This window comes from Gavialis gangeticus, unplaced genomic scaffold, assembly GCF_001723915.1.
Source record: "Gavialis gangeticus isolate Ggan-Ray unplaced genomic scaffold, GavGan_comp1, whole genome shotgun sequence".
Taxonomy (NCBI): Eukaryota; Metazoa; Chordata; order Crocodylia; family Gavialidae; genus Gavialis; species Gavialis gangeticus.
In genome coordinates, this window is record NW_017729018.1 from 554,344 (window position 1) to 567,743 (window position 13,400).

At 46.5% G+C, this 13,400-nt stretch overlaps 1 protein-coding gene across 2 annotated transcripts in view; it reads right to left on the minus strand.

Moving 5' to 3' along the window:
• FBN3 (fibrillin 3) overlaps positions 1 to 13,400 on the minus strand; it is a 295,809-nt gene that overhangs the window by 170,905 nt on the left and 111,504 nt on the right. For both annotated transcript variants that reach the window (XM_019513191.1, XM_019513193.1), the window contains exon 7: positions 2,667 to 2,864. In XM_019513191.1, the coding sequence (XP_019368736.1) occupies positions 2,667 to 2,864 (198 nt within the window). The remainder of the gene's footprint in view (positions 1 to 2,666; positions 2,865 to 13,400) is intronic.

Genomic DNA, 13,400 nt, shown 5'->3' on the forward strand with positions numbered 1-13,400 from the left:
TTAGCACCAGGTTCCCCACGAACATGCGATACGCTGCGGGTTCACCGGGGAGCATGCAGGGGACCTCCCCTCTCCCCCCCCAGCTCAGTGATCAGGCATGGGGGGGCCCTGGGGGCCCCCCCCCAGACCCAGGAGGCACCAGTCACCGAGCCTGGGGGATGCAGGGAAGAGGGGGCATAAGTGGACCAAAAGTGCTTCTGGTCCACTTCTGTGTCTGCTGCTGAGCGCACTGGGGAGCCCCCCCCCGCGATTCTGTGGGACACTCCATGTGCCCCAGCATTGCAGCACTCACAAGCCACCTGCTATCTAGTAGGGCTATGCAAAACAGCACTGTGTCATTTCAACTTTTGTTTCAAGTTTCATTTAGTTTTAAAAGCAGTGTTCCATTTTGTTTTGTCGAAACTTTCACTGTTTCAATGCTGTGTCGATGTTTTGCCCATAGACTATAATGGGGAAGCACAAAACTGCCTATAACTTTGTCATTTCTTGGCTGAGTCAGATGAAACTTGGAGAGATGGTAGCCCCTTCTGAGGCCACAGAGCCTGCCATGTTTCAAGGAGGTAGGTGCAAGAGTTTCTGGAAAGCTGCACCTCAAGCTGTTGACAAGCAAAACTCATGTCACACGTGTGTGTTAAGGCACAGGGGCATGAAAACTACAGGCATGCTAGTCCCTGCTGAGGCCATGAATCCTCCTAAGTTTCAAGGAGATAGGTGCAGGGGTTTCTGGGAAAATGCACCTCAAACTGTCTGAAGCAAAACTCATGGCGTGTTACTCTGTGTGTTTTCCATCCCTCCCCCAGAGCACTGGGATTGGAAGGGATCTTGGGGAAGAATCACAGTCACTGGCCACCTACACACAGTCAATATGAGAGCAGTTCTTCCCCCCCTTCCTCCTCCCTCTCCTTACTTTTTGTTTTCTTCAGGCAAGCCCAGCTTGAGCTTCGAAATTTGAAACATTTTGAAACTTCTGATACATTTCAACTGGCGTCATTTCGTTTCAAGGCTGTTTCAAAGCCCTTTGTTTCTGTTTAGATTTTGCTGTTTCAAGCTCAAAACTAGTCAAAATGAAACAGCCGGCAAAATTTTGCGCAGCCCTAATTTCCATGGCACTTACCTTGGCAATGTCCATGACTACCACAGTTTGACTCAAGAGCAGAGAAAAAGTGCACAGTTGGTAGGCCTGTGTGAATAGGGAACTATTTGATTCGGATTCAGCTGATTCAGATGCCAGAGATTTGATTCAGAGATCCGACTCATTTTTCCGATTCGATTTGGCTGACAAAATTATAGATATTTAATTGATTCCCCATTATACCCTATGGCCGAATCTCCAAATTGCTGAATTTTTTCCGAATCCATTCAGAAAGCCTAAAGCTTCCAGCAATTTGATTCATGATTTGTAGATTCAGCCTCCAAATCATCCGAATCATCTCTGAATCCAAATCACGATCTGAAGCTTTGCACAGCCCTAACAGTTGTGCCCTTTAATAACTAGGGTACTGACCTCAGGGTCCTGGCCTCACACCTTCTTGCCTAGAAACCCTAAGTTCCTCTAGCCTCTGAGCACAGCATTCTGCCCATAGGAGATTGGCTGGAGAGAAGCTTCTGCCTCACTCAGAGCAAGGGCCCCAGCTAGAATCTAGGATCCTCTCTCTTGCAGGCCTGCAAGCAGCTAACTGAGCCACATATCTCTGGCTGGTTTCCATCCTCCTGGCTCCACATATCTCCCAAATACCACCCTTGTGTAATTGCCCAAGAATGCGTGAGAAGGCCCTGGATAACAACTGACTGGTGGTGTGGTAGTTGGGGTGCTGTGTTGAGAAGTTAGCCTGAACGTTCGTCTCTCTATCTCTCGGTGAAGAGGATCCCAAACATCCAACTTCCCAGGTAATTGTCCTGGCTTTTTAGGTATTTGGGAGAAAGGATGGGAGAATGCTCTCTTCTTCACACTTCCTGCTGGTAGTGCATATGCTCCATTTGGGTGCCTACACAGTCATTCACACACACAGGATTTATACATCTAACAACAAAATGCCAACCTGTCCACAAGTAACATGTATTAGCACTTAGACATCCATGTATATTACCAAATCTGGGCATTTTAAGATGACTAAGAAATAGCAGACTGTCACTCCTAATGTGTAGCCTGACTCAGAGTTCCAGAGGGGACAGGAGTTCAGTCTCTTCTGTACTGAGTATTTTTTACTAAATACCTTGATGCTCCAGGACAAAAAGAAAAGCAAAACAACAACAAAAAAATGGATGCCCCATGGATGCTAATTATATAAAAGCAGTGGGGGAGATTCAGTGTCACAGGAAGGGGATGGAGGTTGCCTCTGGAAGTCTCACATGAAGAACTGGGAAAGACCAGGACGTGGCTTGGAGCCAAGGGTAGGCAATCTATGCAGGTGAATGGAATAATGCATAGACATGAGCATGGGAGAAGACAACCAAAACAGCACTAACAGGGGCACTGTAGGTGGAGCAGAGGGGACAAGGTCAGAAGAACAGGAGTATCACACAGTATCCAGCTGCACAGGCTTTATCACTGATATTGTCCATGTATATAACTGCTATTGCAACACCGAGTAATATCACAAGGCCCCTGGAATCCTAACACTTTGGGCACATGGGAGGTTTCACAAGTGCATTTCCATGGCACTTACCTTGGCAAGCCCCAGTGCGTATGTTGGGGATGAAGCCCCGCCGGCAGGGGTGAGGCTGGGCAGGGCACATTTCACATGGATGACCCCAGGCCCTTCCGATGGTGGCGCAGCACATAGTTTTGGTGCAGACAATGCCACTGAGCTGGCCCTGGCACATCTGGTTATTCACTTGGCTGAAGCAGGGACCAGTGCGATAGTCTGAGGATAAATCAAAGCAGCAAAAGTTTAGAACAGTGGTTTTCAAGCTTTTTTCATTTGCAGACCCCTAAAAAATTTCGAATGGAGGTGTGGACCCCTTAGTCATAGTCTGTGGACCCCCAGGGGTCCATGGACCACAGGTTGAAAGCCACTGGGTTAGATCAAGGCACAAAGCTAGACTCCTCTGGCTAATAGGCAGGAATCCTGTATCCCAAACCTTTTGTGAGAGGCCATTGTGTCCCCAGCACAGGTGTGCTAGGAACTACAAGTTTTATTCTGGTAAAAACCCCCCTGCTATTTTAGGAAGGAGGAAAATTCAGGATAGAACAGGAGGTCAAGGCTGATGACTGGTAATGTGGCTTTGTTTCTATTATGTGCTGTTGCCTAGAGGGGCTCTAAACCAGCTCCTCTCATCCTCCCTGTTCAGACCATGGGCTTCCTTCATCCCAAGGACTCTGCCAGCTCCTGTCAGCACTAACCTTAGCAAAGAACCCCACAAGACAGAAAAATCTACTGAAGAGAACACTGTGATAGTGCAAGTTCACTTCTGCTGGAGGAGCTCCAGGGACCAAGCTAGCCCAAAAGGTAGGTGTCGGAATATCACTAGATATGAATGGATCAGAAATCCATTTATTCCTTCATTGTTGAGAAGCCCATTGAATATAAACCCTATGAGGGCATGACTACAGGGACAGAGTACTGGGAGAATCTTTCTTTTGCAAGTCCAGGAAACCCAAAGCTTCTATGGCACTTCCCTTTCCAGTGCTGAGTTATGAATCAGTGACTATATAACAGGTCCATGGAATCACATAAAGAAAATCATTTCCTACATTAAGACATAAACAGGAGGGAACAAGGCTGCTTTGCTGCATGTTTGCACTGGGGTGGAAGGTGTGCCAGTCATGCAAGCAGCCGATAAAATACCTAGAAACCAACACTGAAAATGGTACATGTGAGATGATGCAAAATGGTTCTGGGCATTGCAGACACCAGAAGCAAAATTGTACAATTTTGTATCCCCTTGCACAGATAGAGATTGAGAATAATGGCCATGTCTAAATGAGCAGCACTCATGTAGTACTTGCATAAACTAGTACTAAAAGACTGTGCAGTAACCAGTATTACTGCGCCGCACCATCGCCGCATGGTTTTTGCCTGATGCTACTGTGCAGTAGCTTGTTACTACTGCACAGTATCATTACTGCACGGTTAGTGCCCAGCAACACTACTGCACGGTAACAATGAGCTATGGTACAGTAGGCCCAGCTTCTGTCATGTGCCCTATGCCAGAGCCAGAGCTGTCACCACTGCTGCATGTTCCATACTGTGGCCTTGGCCCTAGCATAGGGCATGTGGTGGTGGAGGGGGCTGGCTGCCAATGAGTTAGGGCCACTTTGGTGGCGACGGGTAAAGCTGAGAGGGTGGCTGGAGCTCTATCAACCCTCTCTTGCCCTCCTGTCACTGATCATTATATCCATTGGTCACAAAGGCCCCAGACTCTGAGGCAGGCCACTCCCCCGGCCATACCTCCCCAGTGTCTTGTTGCCTGCTCATAGCCCAGGGGCCAAAGACAGAAACTCCAGAGGTTGGATCTGGCCTGTGGTTCAAGCTGCTTTTCTCCACTTCCCTCTGCCCCCACACTCGCGTACAGGAGGGCTACCCCCATTTCAGGGCTGGAATGATTGAATGGTGGTTTTACAATCCAAATTCTTATGCTTTTAACTTCTCCCTCCTTCCTGTTTCTAGTTCCCTAATGCTATGCTTTAGCATTCGGTCACTACCATTGGGCACAACAGGCAGAAGAGAAGAACACAAGCCTGGGAAAGTCACCTGATGCCACTTCTGTCTCCAGAAAAAAAGATGGCAATAGACTCATTCTCAGGCGCAGGCCCTATTTGATTTGGCTCTGGCCTGAATCGGGGACAGTGATTCGATTAATTGATTCGGGTCACTGTCCCTGATTCGATTTGGCCGAATCCGAATCTGAAGAGTCAAAGCTGATTTGGAGGATCAGTGAGTTGGACATAGACACAGCTTTAAAAGTTTTTTCTACATCCCTTGAGGTAGCAGGTGCGGCTTGTGATCACTGCAATGGTGGGGTGCATGGAGCGTACCACAGAAGTGCAGGGGGGCCCTCCATGTGCTTGGCAGCAAACTTGGAAGTACTACTGGTCCACTTCTGGGTCTGCCCAGGAGTGCACTGGGGGGGCCCCCTGCATCCCCCTGGCTCAGCAATCAGCCACAGGGGGACCCTGGGTGCCCCCACCAGACCCAGGAGGCACCGCTGGTCCACTTCCAAGTCTGCTGCTGAGCATGCTGGGGACCCCCAGTGCTTCTGTGGGACACTGCATGTGCCCCAGCATCACAGCACTCACGAGCCCCTGCTACCTAGAGGTATGTAGAAAAAACATTTAAAGTTGTGTCTATGTCCAAATTGCCGAATCTTTCCGAATCTCTCTGATTTGATTCTGAGAGATTAAAGGGTCCTCTGATTTGGTTCCAATTTGATTCGGAGATTCAACCACCAAATCAGGCTGAATCTCTGCCAAATTGAATTAGGGACCAACGCTTCTCAAAGCCCTAATATATATATAATTTAACAGGTTTGTGATATAATATTATTCTCTTCACAAATAAAATTTTTTCTCAGCCACCTTCAACACTTGAATACTAACAGCTGCTTCCCCCATGGCTGGGGGGCTCTTGCTTAGCACCCCTGGCTGGCGCTAACCTACATGCCCTCCCCTCCCTGGACAGGCCCTCCTAGCCTCTTCCCCCTGCTGCTTCTCCCATGTATGTAAAAAACATATCTGTCAATGCTTGGACTTATAAAAATGTAATGCAAAAATATAAATGTAAAAATGTAACTCATGGTTTATCTAAAAGCCCCAATTGAAACAGTACTACATAAACTTGTACGTAAAACAGAAAGCATTCTGTGTCTTCTCTCATTTGCATTGTGTCAAACTGTAAGGAATTTTTGCAGTGGTTGGGTAGTGGTTGTTATTGAAGAACATTATGTGATTAAATTAAAGTATTTATTTGTTAATATGTACGTTAACTTAGGTTTTAATTTTTTTTTAATACAATATGGCCTTTTGTGTACTTGCTGGAACTGAGGAAAATGCAAAGAGGGGTGGAAGAGGAGCAGGAAAATAGGGGAACATGGGGGTGGGTGTGCCCCCCCAACTCCGGGCAGGAGCAGGGGAAAAAAAGTTTAGGGTCTGGGTAGAAAGAGGCTGAGGCTGAGGCTGGCCTGGCCAGCCGGCTTGCTCCAATAAGCGGGAGACAGCACAGCCTGGGTGGGTGGGGGATAGAGGGACTATTGAGGGGAACATGGAGGTGGGTGTGTCAGAGGTGTTTTAAATTGCCACAAAGAAAAAAACCTAAAATGATTAAATCAGCTGATAACGTGGATACATAGATGCGATTTAGCTAGCTTAATGGCGATTTTTGTCACGTGGACACAGGAAAAGTGTAACGTGGTAACAGGAGAGGTAATCGTGTACCTAAGTCACAGTTATTTAGATGCATACTTGGCCATACATCTGTCTTGTAGTCATACAAGTGTGCATTGACTAAACATGCACATCAAGTTACTCACTTGTTTGCCATGTTTGGGAAGGGCCCTCCCATGTTTCAGCCTATAAAGATGTGAGCTGTTAGGGTACGTGGCCAAGAAGCAGAAGACTAAAGATTTAGACTTTCTGGGCTAAAGAGGGCTCGAGCTGCCTGCCCTTTGCCCAGCAGAGGCTCTCCACCCTTTTTTAGACTCAAAGAGCCTCCCATGTGACTCAAAGCCTCCTCCATAACTTGTGAGAATTGTGCCAGTGGCCCAGTGGGCCAGATGGAGTGGTTCGTCAGACTGGATCCAGCCCACGATCATATATCTGATGCCTGGAATTAACCCTTTAGGCACAAGGCTTGTGCTGTACTAGAGGCTTCCAGAGGATGCCTCACGGCTTTGTTAGAATTTGAAAGCCTCTACTTATAAGTTTTTAATTCTTTCCCCAATCTGTATTCATGTTAAATGTATGGAGAAACAACACAATATTGGTCTGGGTGCTTCCTTCTTCAAAGTCTATGATTGGAATTTGGCTAGAAACACATGCCCGATACAATGGTTAGTACAATAAGAACCGGTGTATTGGCTGAGAGAGCAATGAGGAGCAAAGGGCTTCTGATATCCATTCCTATCTGTCTTTGGATATGTCCCACAATCTCTGTCTAAACTATTTATTTGGTAACCCCCCTTCCTTAGTCTGCCTCAGTTATTGTCTGTGGTACCACAGCTCAGCAGGCAGCTCTTTGCCAAAAATTGCTGAGATTCACATTGGAGACATCCTGAGCTTGTCAAAAATAATCAGAGATTTCATGCTATTTCACATCACTGTTTGTCAGATAGCATCTAATGAAGTAGGCTGTCATCTACCGAAGCTTATGGCTCTTGGAACGATTTAGCTTTGCAACACTGTTCAAGAGCTGTTAAAACAGGTACCACGTAACTAGGGATCATTATCTTATTGCGCCTTGGCTTCCCCAAATGTAAGTGGTTGAAATTTTTTGTGTCAGATGTTTCCCTGCTGGAATATATTGTTTCATTTAAACTGACTTTCTTTTCTTGGTGGGGATATGTTCCAAAGGAAAAAAAAAATAGATTTAAGGATAATGTCAAAAGACACATTTTTTCAGACCAATCTTTTGAAGAAAAACCAGGTTTTTCATTTCGACTTAAAATGCCATTTCAGCTTTTCATTTTAATAAAATCTAAATTTAAACAACCCTACTTAAAGGAACTTTTACATGTGCATCGGGGGTGGAGAGGGTGGCACCTTAGTTAGAGTGGTCCCAAGAGTCACTCTAATTAAAGCACCGCTGCATCTCATGTATCAGTGTCCCTGTGCTTAACAAGGGTGGTGGTGGCACTTGAACTGAACCTCATTTGGCGAGCTTTAGTTCAAGTACCACCACCACCACCATTTCTAAGCACAGGGATGCTGATACACAAGTCATCAGAGCCTGCTGGAGTGCGGCAATTGCCACAGTCCAGCAGAATCTCTTAATCAAGTCTACTCTAATGCGCTGGAATTCCAGCACATCGGAGCAGCCTCCATGCTCATGGACAAGTGCCCTTAAGTGTTGAAACTGATTCAGAGCTGCACTCTTCATTCTTTTAAACTTATTTTGTAGATTTTGTAGACCAAAATTTAAAGTTAAAACAAAACAATTGTATGTTCATGTTTAATAAAATGTCCCACGGACAAAGCACTATATTTCAACCAAATAATTCTGAGGAAACAATATTTTGTTTCAATTTTTCCACAGGAAAAATGCCAGTTTCTCCAACAGCTCTTTGGATCTGGTAAAGTTGGTCTGTCATGCAAGTTCTCATGATGGTAAATGGCCACTTGTGAAAGAAATTCTAATCCATGGATGAGAATGCTAGAGCCGTACCCAGCATCTACAGAATCACTATTGCTTTTTTAATGTGCCTTAAGGTTACTGCGCATTAAAATAAGGTGCAGTAAACTGCGCCTGGGAATGAGTCTACACGTGCGTCCATGTCGGTAGCGAATTTGCTCCCAATGGTAGTTGAGTCCAGGGCTGCTCCTGCCCCCCTGCCATGCCCTACCCCCTAAAGCAGCCAGAGGGAGCTCCACGCTCCCCCAGTGCCAGCCCCACGCTGGCAGGGAACACGGGGATCAGGCCTGAGCTCCAGGGAGTGGGGGGAGGAACTGAGGGGATAGGGAAGCTCTCTGTCCCTGATCCAGCATTTTGGGGACAGAGAGCTCCACTGTCCTAGCACTACTCAGCTCCTGGCTCCTGAGTGGGAGCTGGGAGCTGAGCAGCACTGGGACCAGGGACAGAGAGCTCCCCCATCACCTCAGCAAGCAAAGCGAGACGAAAGCTCAGGGCACCACTGCTGCAATCCTGAGCTCCTCACTGGACCTGCAGCTTTCCCTTCTCCCAGCCGCCACCCCCTGTGGCCCCCTGCTGCCTAGGCTGACTGGGAGCCAATTGGTCTCTGTCAAATTTGCTCCTGGTCAGCATCTACACACACACTACTGTGTAGTAGCTAATTGGTGGTTTATTTAGTGCCTGTATTTCTTGGTACAAGCAAACTATGCATTAGCTTAATTTACTTGCACAGCAAGTCCTGTGCACATGTAGATGGTGACACTACTGCAAATTAGTCTGATGCGCAGTAAAGTGACTCACGTAGTGTCCCTTTGTGTCTTAAGCTATCCTTTCTTTGGCATAATTTGGCCAAAATCCCCTTAAGAGACAGGCTGTGGCCACAAGAATTCTTTCCTTGTTAAACAAACAATTAGAAGAGGAAGGGAAAGAAGCCCTTTCTCAGCCAAAATCAAATTCTCCCTCATAATAAAGTGGGGGTTTTTTTGCTAAAGTTTTCCTCTTAAAACAGTGAGGACAAATGCTGTTTGTAAGCCCTCCTGGGGGAGTTGCAACCTTGCTGTGATTAGGTCAACAGTACATATGCCCCAGGCTTTGGCATTGCTCCATATCATTTTTTAACTACTCCAATGTTTATTTTAGAGTAACAAAAGCCTAGTATCTATTTTCACATTATCAATCCATGATTTTCCTTCAGCGGGAGGCTTCTTTCATCAGGTCAGGAGAGTATAGCCACATATGTTTTGAACTGCTGTAGCACAAAGAACCACAAACAAGCAGCAAGCACCACAGTGCCAAAAGGAAGTGGGCAGCCTTAGCTGGGAAGCCAACATGGGCAGCGTGTTGAGGGGATACACTCATTCAGCAGGTCTCCGAATAAGTCTCTGCTGAAATTTCCAAGCAGCTCTAACTACAAGAGAAGACTGCCATCCCACGTACAGTCTCCAAGGACGTGTCACAATGCCCTCAAGAGCTTGGAAATGGAACACACAATTTGCATCTCCTGAGCCAGCAGAATTGATTTACGCTCTTTAGATAAATAAATGTTTTCATGCTGGCAGAACAGAAGTGAACGAAGTGCAGCTGTATAAGTGGAGATGACATGAAAAGACTATCAGTCAAATTCCAAACTGGTGTAAGTGAAATCAGATCTAGCTAAGTCACTAGCATTACTCCTATTTGGACCTGGTCTGAATGTGGCCATTTTAAACCAACAAATTTGAATGTTGATCCTGTCCCTATAGATAATGCCACTCTTACTCAATATAACCAAATGGGAATTCTTCCCTTTATCCCCTTGAGTTCTTCTTTACTTGGCGGCCAGCTAGACAGCTTTACTGTGACTCCATTGGCAGGATGGCAGAGGTGGAGGGAGCAGTGCAGGGTCTCAGCAGAGGGCTCCTTTCTAATGAAATACTTTCTCTACTTAGTCATTTCCTTACCTCATACAAACACAACTCCAGTCTTGGTGTTTAACCGTTTTGGGCATTCACAGAAAGGAAAAAGCTGGCTAAGGCAGCGTCTAAGGCCAGACATTCCAGATTTTGAAAAAAGCACTCAAAGGATGTAAAGAGTAAAGTAAAGAGAGATTTTTTTTTTCTTTTTTTTTAGTTTTCCTGTCCTGTTTTTACAGTTTCCTGTCAAAGTCTTAGTCTGATGAAACCTGAGATACAGCTCCCTGCACAGCCTTCCTCCAAGGACTCTCAACCCGAGCAGCATCCCAGGCACAAAGCACACATGGCAAAATATAAGGTCAGTTATTTTACACAGCACTAGAGAAGGAAGGAGGATGGCCAGCAGTTTGAGAAAGAGCCTTGGTGTTAGGATCCTTGAGTTCTATTCCTGCCTCTGGAAAGAAAATAAGGCAGGGGACTAGAAATCAAGGCTCCTGTTTTCAAACTACCAGTATTGCTGAACTCTATCACCGATTCGCTTGCTGTGTGTCCTTGGGCAGGTCAATTCACTAAAACACTATAAGCATTATTAATCACTATGGTATTTCTATTAATCACCAATAAACATGGCCCTTCTCCTTTGTACAACATGAGTCTTTGGAAAATGTATCCCCAATCTTAGTTATTCCGAGTATATAACATTGGCGAGCTAACAGGAAGAAACCTCTAAAAAGAATATATAGCACGTTTCCCTTATTTAATGCAACTGGAATAAACTCAAAATAATTTCTATGAATATCTTTATAACATTTTAAATAACTTTAATATCACTGGAGAGTTGGCCAGGACATTTTATTTCTTACCTTCCTTCACTGTAAGCTTGCTGAGGGGAAACAGGTGGAAGAAGAGGGATTTTTTCCCCCAGAAGTAGCAGAATAAGAAGGAGCTAGTAGGAAAAGCAATAGGATGGCTAGAAAACATCACAGTCATAGGCAACGCTTGGGGGGGGCACATGCCCCTCCCCCCCGAGATTGGCCGCTGCTGAAGCCGCCACTGCCAGTTTCTTCAGGTAGTTGCCATTCGCACCTGCCCCCCCGCTGATTCAGCCAGTGGTGTTTGTGAGTGGCCTCCACTTGCTGTTCACCACCCCATCCCACCCCACCCCCGCTGCCGACACCACTGTTGGCAGCTGCAGGCAGTCCCTGCTTGCCGCCATAGTGACCCCCCAGTCTTGGGAAGCACCAGTCATTCGTGATCACAGTGTCAAAGACCCTGCCACTGACAGCTCTTTCTGACAGCTTGTACCTGTGTGGGCTCTGTCCAGACATAGCCATGGACCACCGAGGCTTGCATTCCAGGTCTGGTGTGGCTTTGCAGGGACTGCAGCCTGCACCTCCTTGCCAAGTATGTGCAGGTAAGGGAGTGCTTGCAGTGTGAGAGGTGCCTCCTGGTGGATTCTTTCCGGAACCAGGTAAGAGAGCTGTAGGATGAGGTTCAGAAAGGTTCAGAAGCATCTGTAAGCATGAGACCTTCATCAACTTGTTGCACAAGGAAACCTCCAGCACTATGGTAGAAAGACAGCCAGAGAGGCCACTGGAAGATGCAGAAGAGATAGGTGCTCTGAAAGGTGGAAACTGTCAGCTAGTCACCTCTGGCAACACATACGGCTCCTCTTCTGAACCTGGGGCTATTCAGTTGAAGAACAGATATGAAGCCCTGGCATCAGATGAGTAGGCACCCACTCCAATGGTAGGAGAGACCAAGCCCTATGGGTGGGATGACTGAGACCACTCACTGCTGCCAAGAGGCAGCAACAGGTGATGGTGGTTCATGACTTCCTCCTGCAGGCAGAGGCATCCGTCTGCAGCCTAATCTTTTCGCTCAGGAGGTGTGGCACCTGGCAGGAGCTTGCATCTGAGATGTCATGAAAAGGTTGCTGAGAATCATCTGACTGACTCCTATTCCATGGTGTTCATCCATGTAGGCACTAATGATACTGGCAGGGTCAACCTTGGGCAGATCAAAAGTGACTACCTGGGTCTGAGCACAAGGGTGAAGTGGATGGGAGTTCAGGTGATGTTCTCATCCATCCTTCCAGTCTAAGGGAAAGGCTCAAATAGAAGCAAATGCATCCTGAAGATCAGCATGTGGCTGCATAGATCATGTCACCAGCTTTGGCTTTGTTTTTTTTTGACGGTGGGGTGGTATACCAAAAAGAAGGTTACTAGGAAGAGATGCGGTCCACCTGACAAGGAGAGTGAGGAGTGTCTTTATGTACAAACTTGCTAACCTAGTGAGGAGGGTTTTAAATTAGGTTCACCAAGGGTTGGAGATAAAAGCCCAGTGGTAAGTTAAGATCCAGGACTCCCAGATAAAAACAGCAACAATGTTTAGTAGTGAAATGCCACAACAGTTGGTAGAGTTGCCTCAGTCACCTTTATTCTTGCACACAGTGACTATGTTACATATCTTTCGGCACTGTCCGTACTGCCCAGCAGTGAGTAAGACGCTCCTATAGGTGGGAAAGAAATACAGGTTTCCTGCACTTGATTACTTCTGCAGGAATGCTGTCTTTTCCTGAGCTTTGCCGATGCCAGATTATCTATGGCCTTCCTTAAGTCCTCAACCGTTGGACTATCATCAAGCTCTTCAAGGATGGACAGACTCTCAATGAAATTAAGGGCTATGTCAGTGACATCACCTTCCCTTGAATAGGGTTCAAGATAATGTTCTACCCATCTTTCCATCTGTTGTTTTCAGTTTGTTATGATTTCTTGTGATGCTGTCTTTAATGGAACTGACTTCTTTGCAGTTGGACTTACTGCCTTCTTGATTCCATCATATATGCCTCTGATGTTTCCAGTGTCAAATGTAGATTGAATTTCCTCACACAGCAATAGCCAATAATCATTGGGAAAGCATCTCAAGACTCATTTTACTGCATTAGGGCTGTACGAAGCTTCAGGCGGTGATCTGATTCGGAGGGGATTCGGCCTCATTTGGTAGCCGAATCTCCAAATCTGAATAGAATCAGGGGACCAATTAAAAGGTCCAAATCAATTCAAAGCTCTCTGAATCTTCGGAAAAGATTCAGAGAGCTTTGATTTGGGCAGTCCTGGGTGGCCGCAGCAGGGAGCTGCGGCCAACTTTGAGCTGGTAAGTACTAGGGGTGGGGGAGGGGGGCTGGGGGAGTTGGGAGGGGACCATGGGGGGACCCCTACTAGCC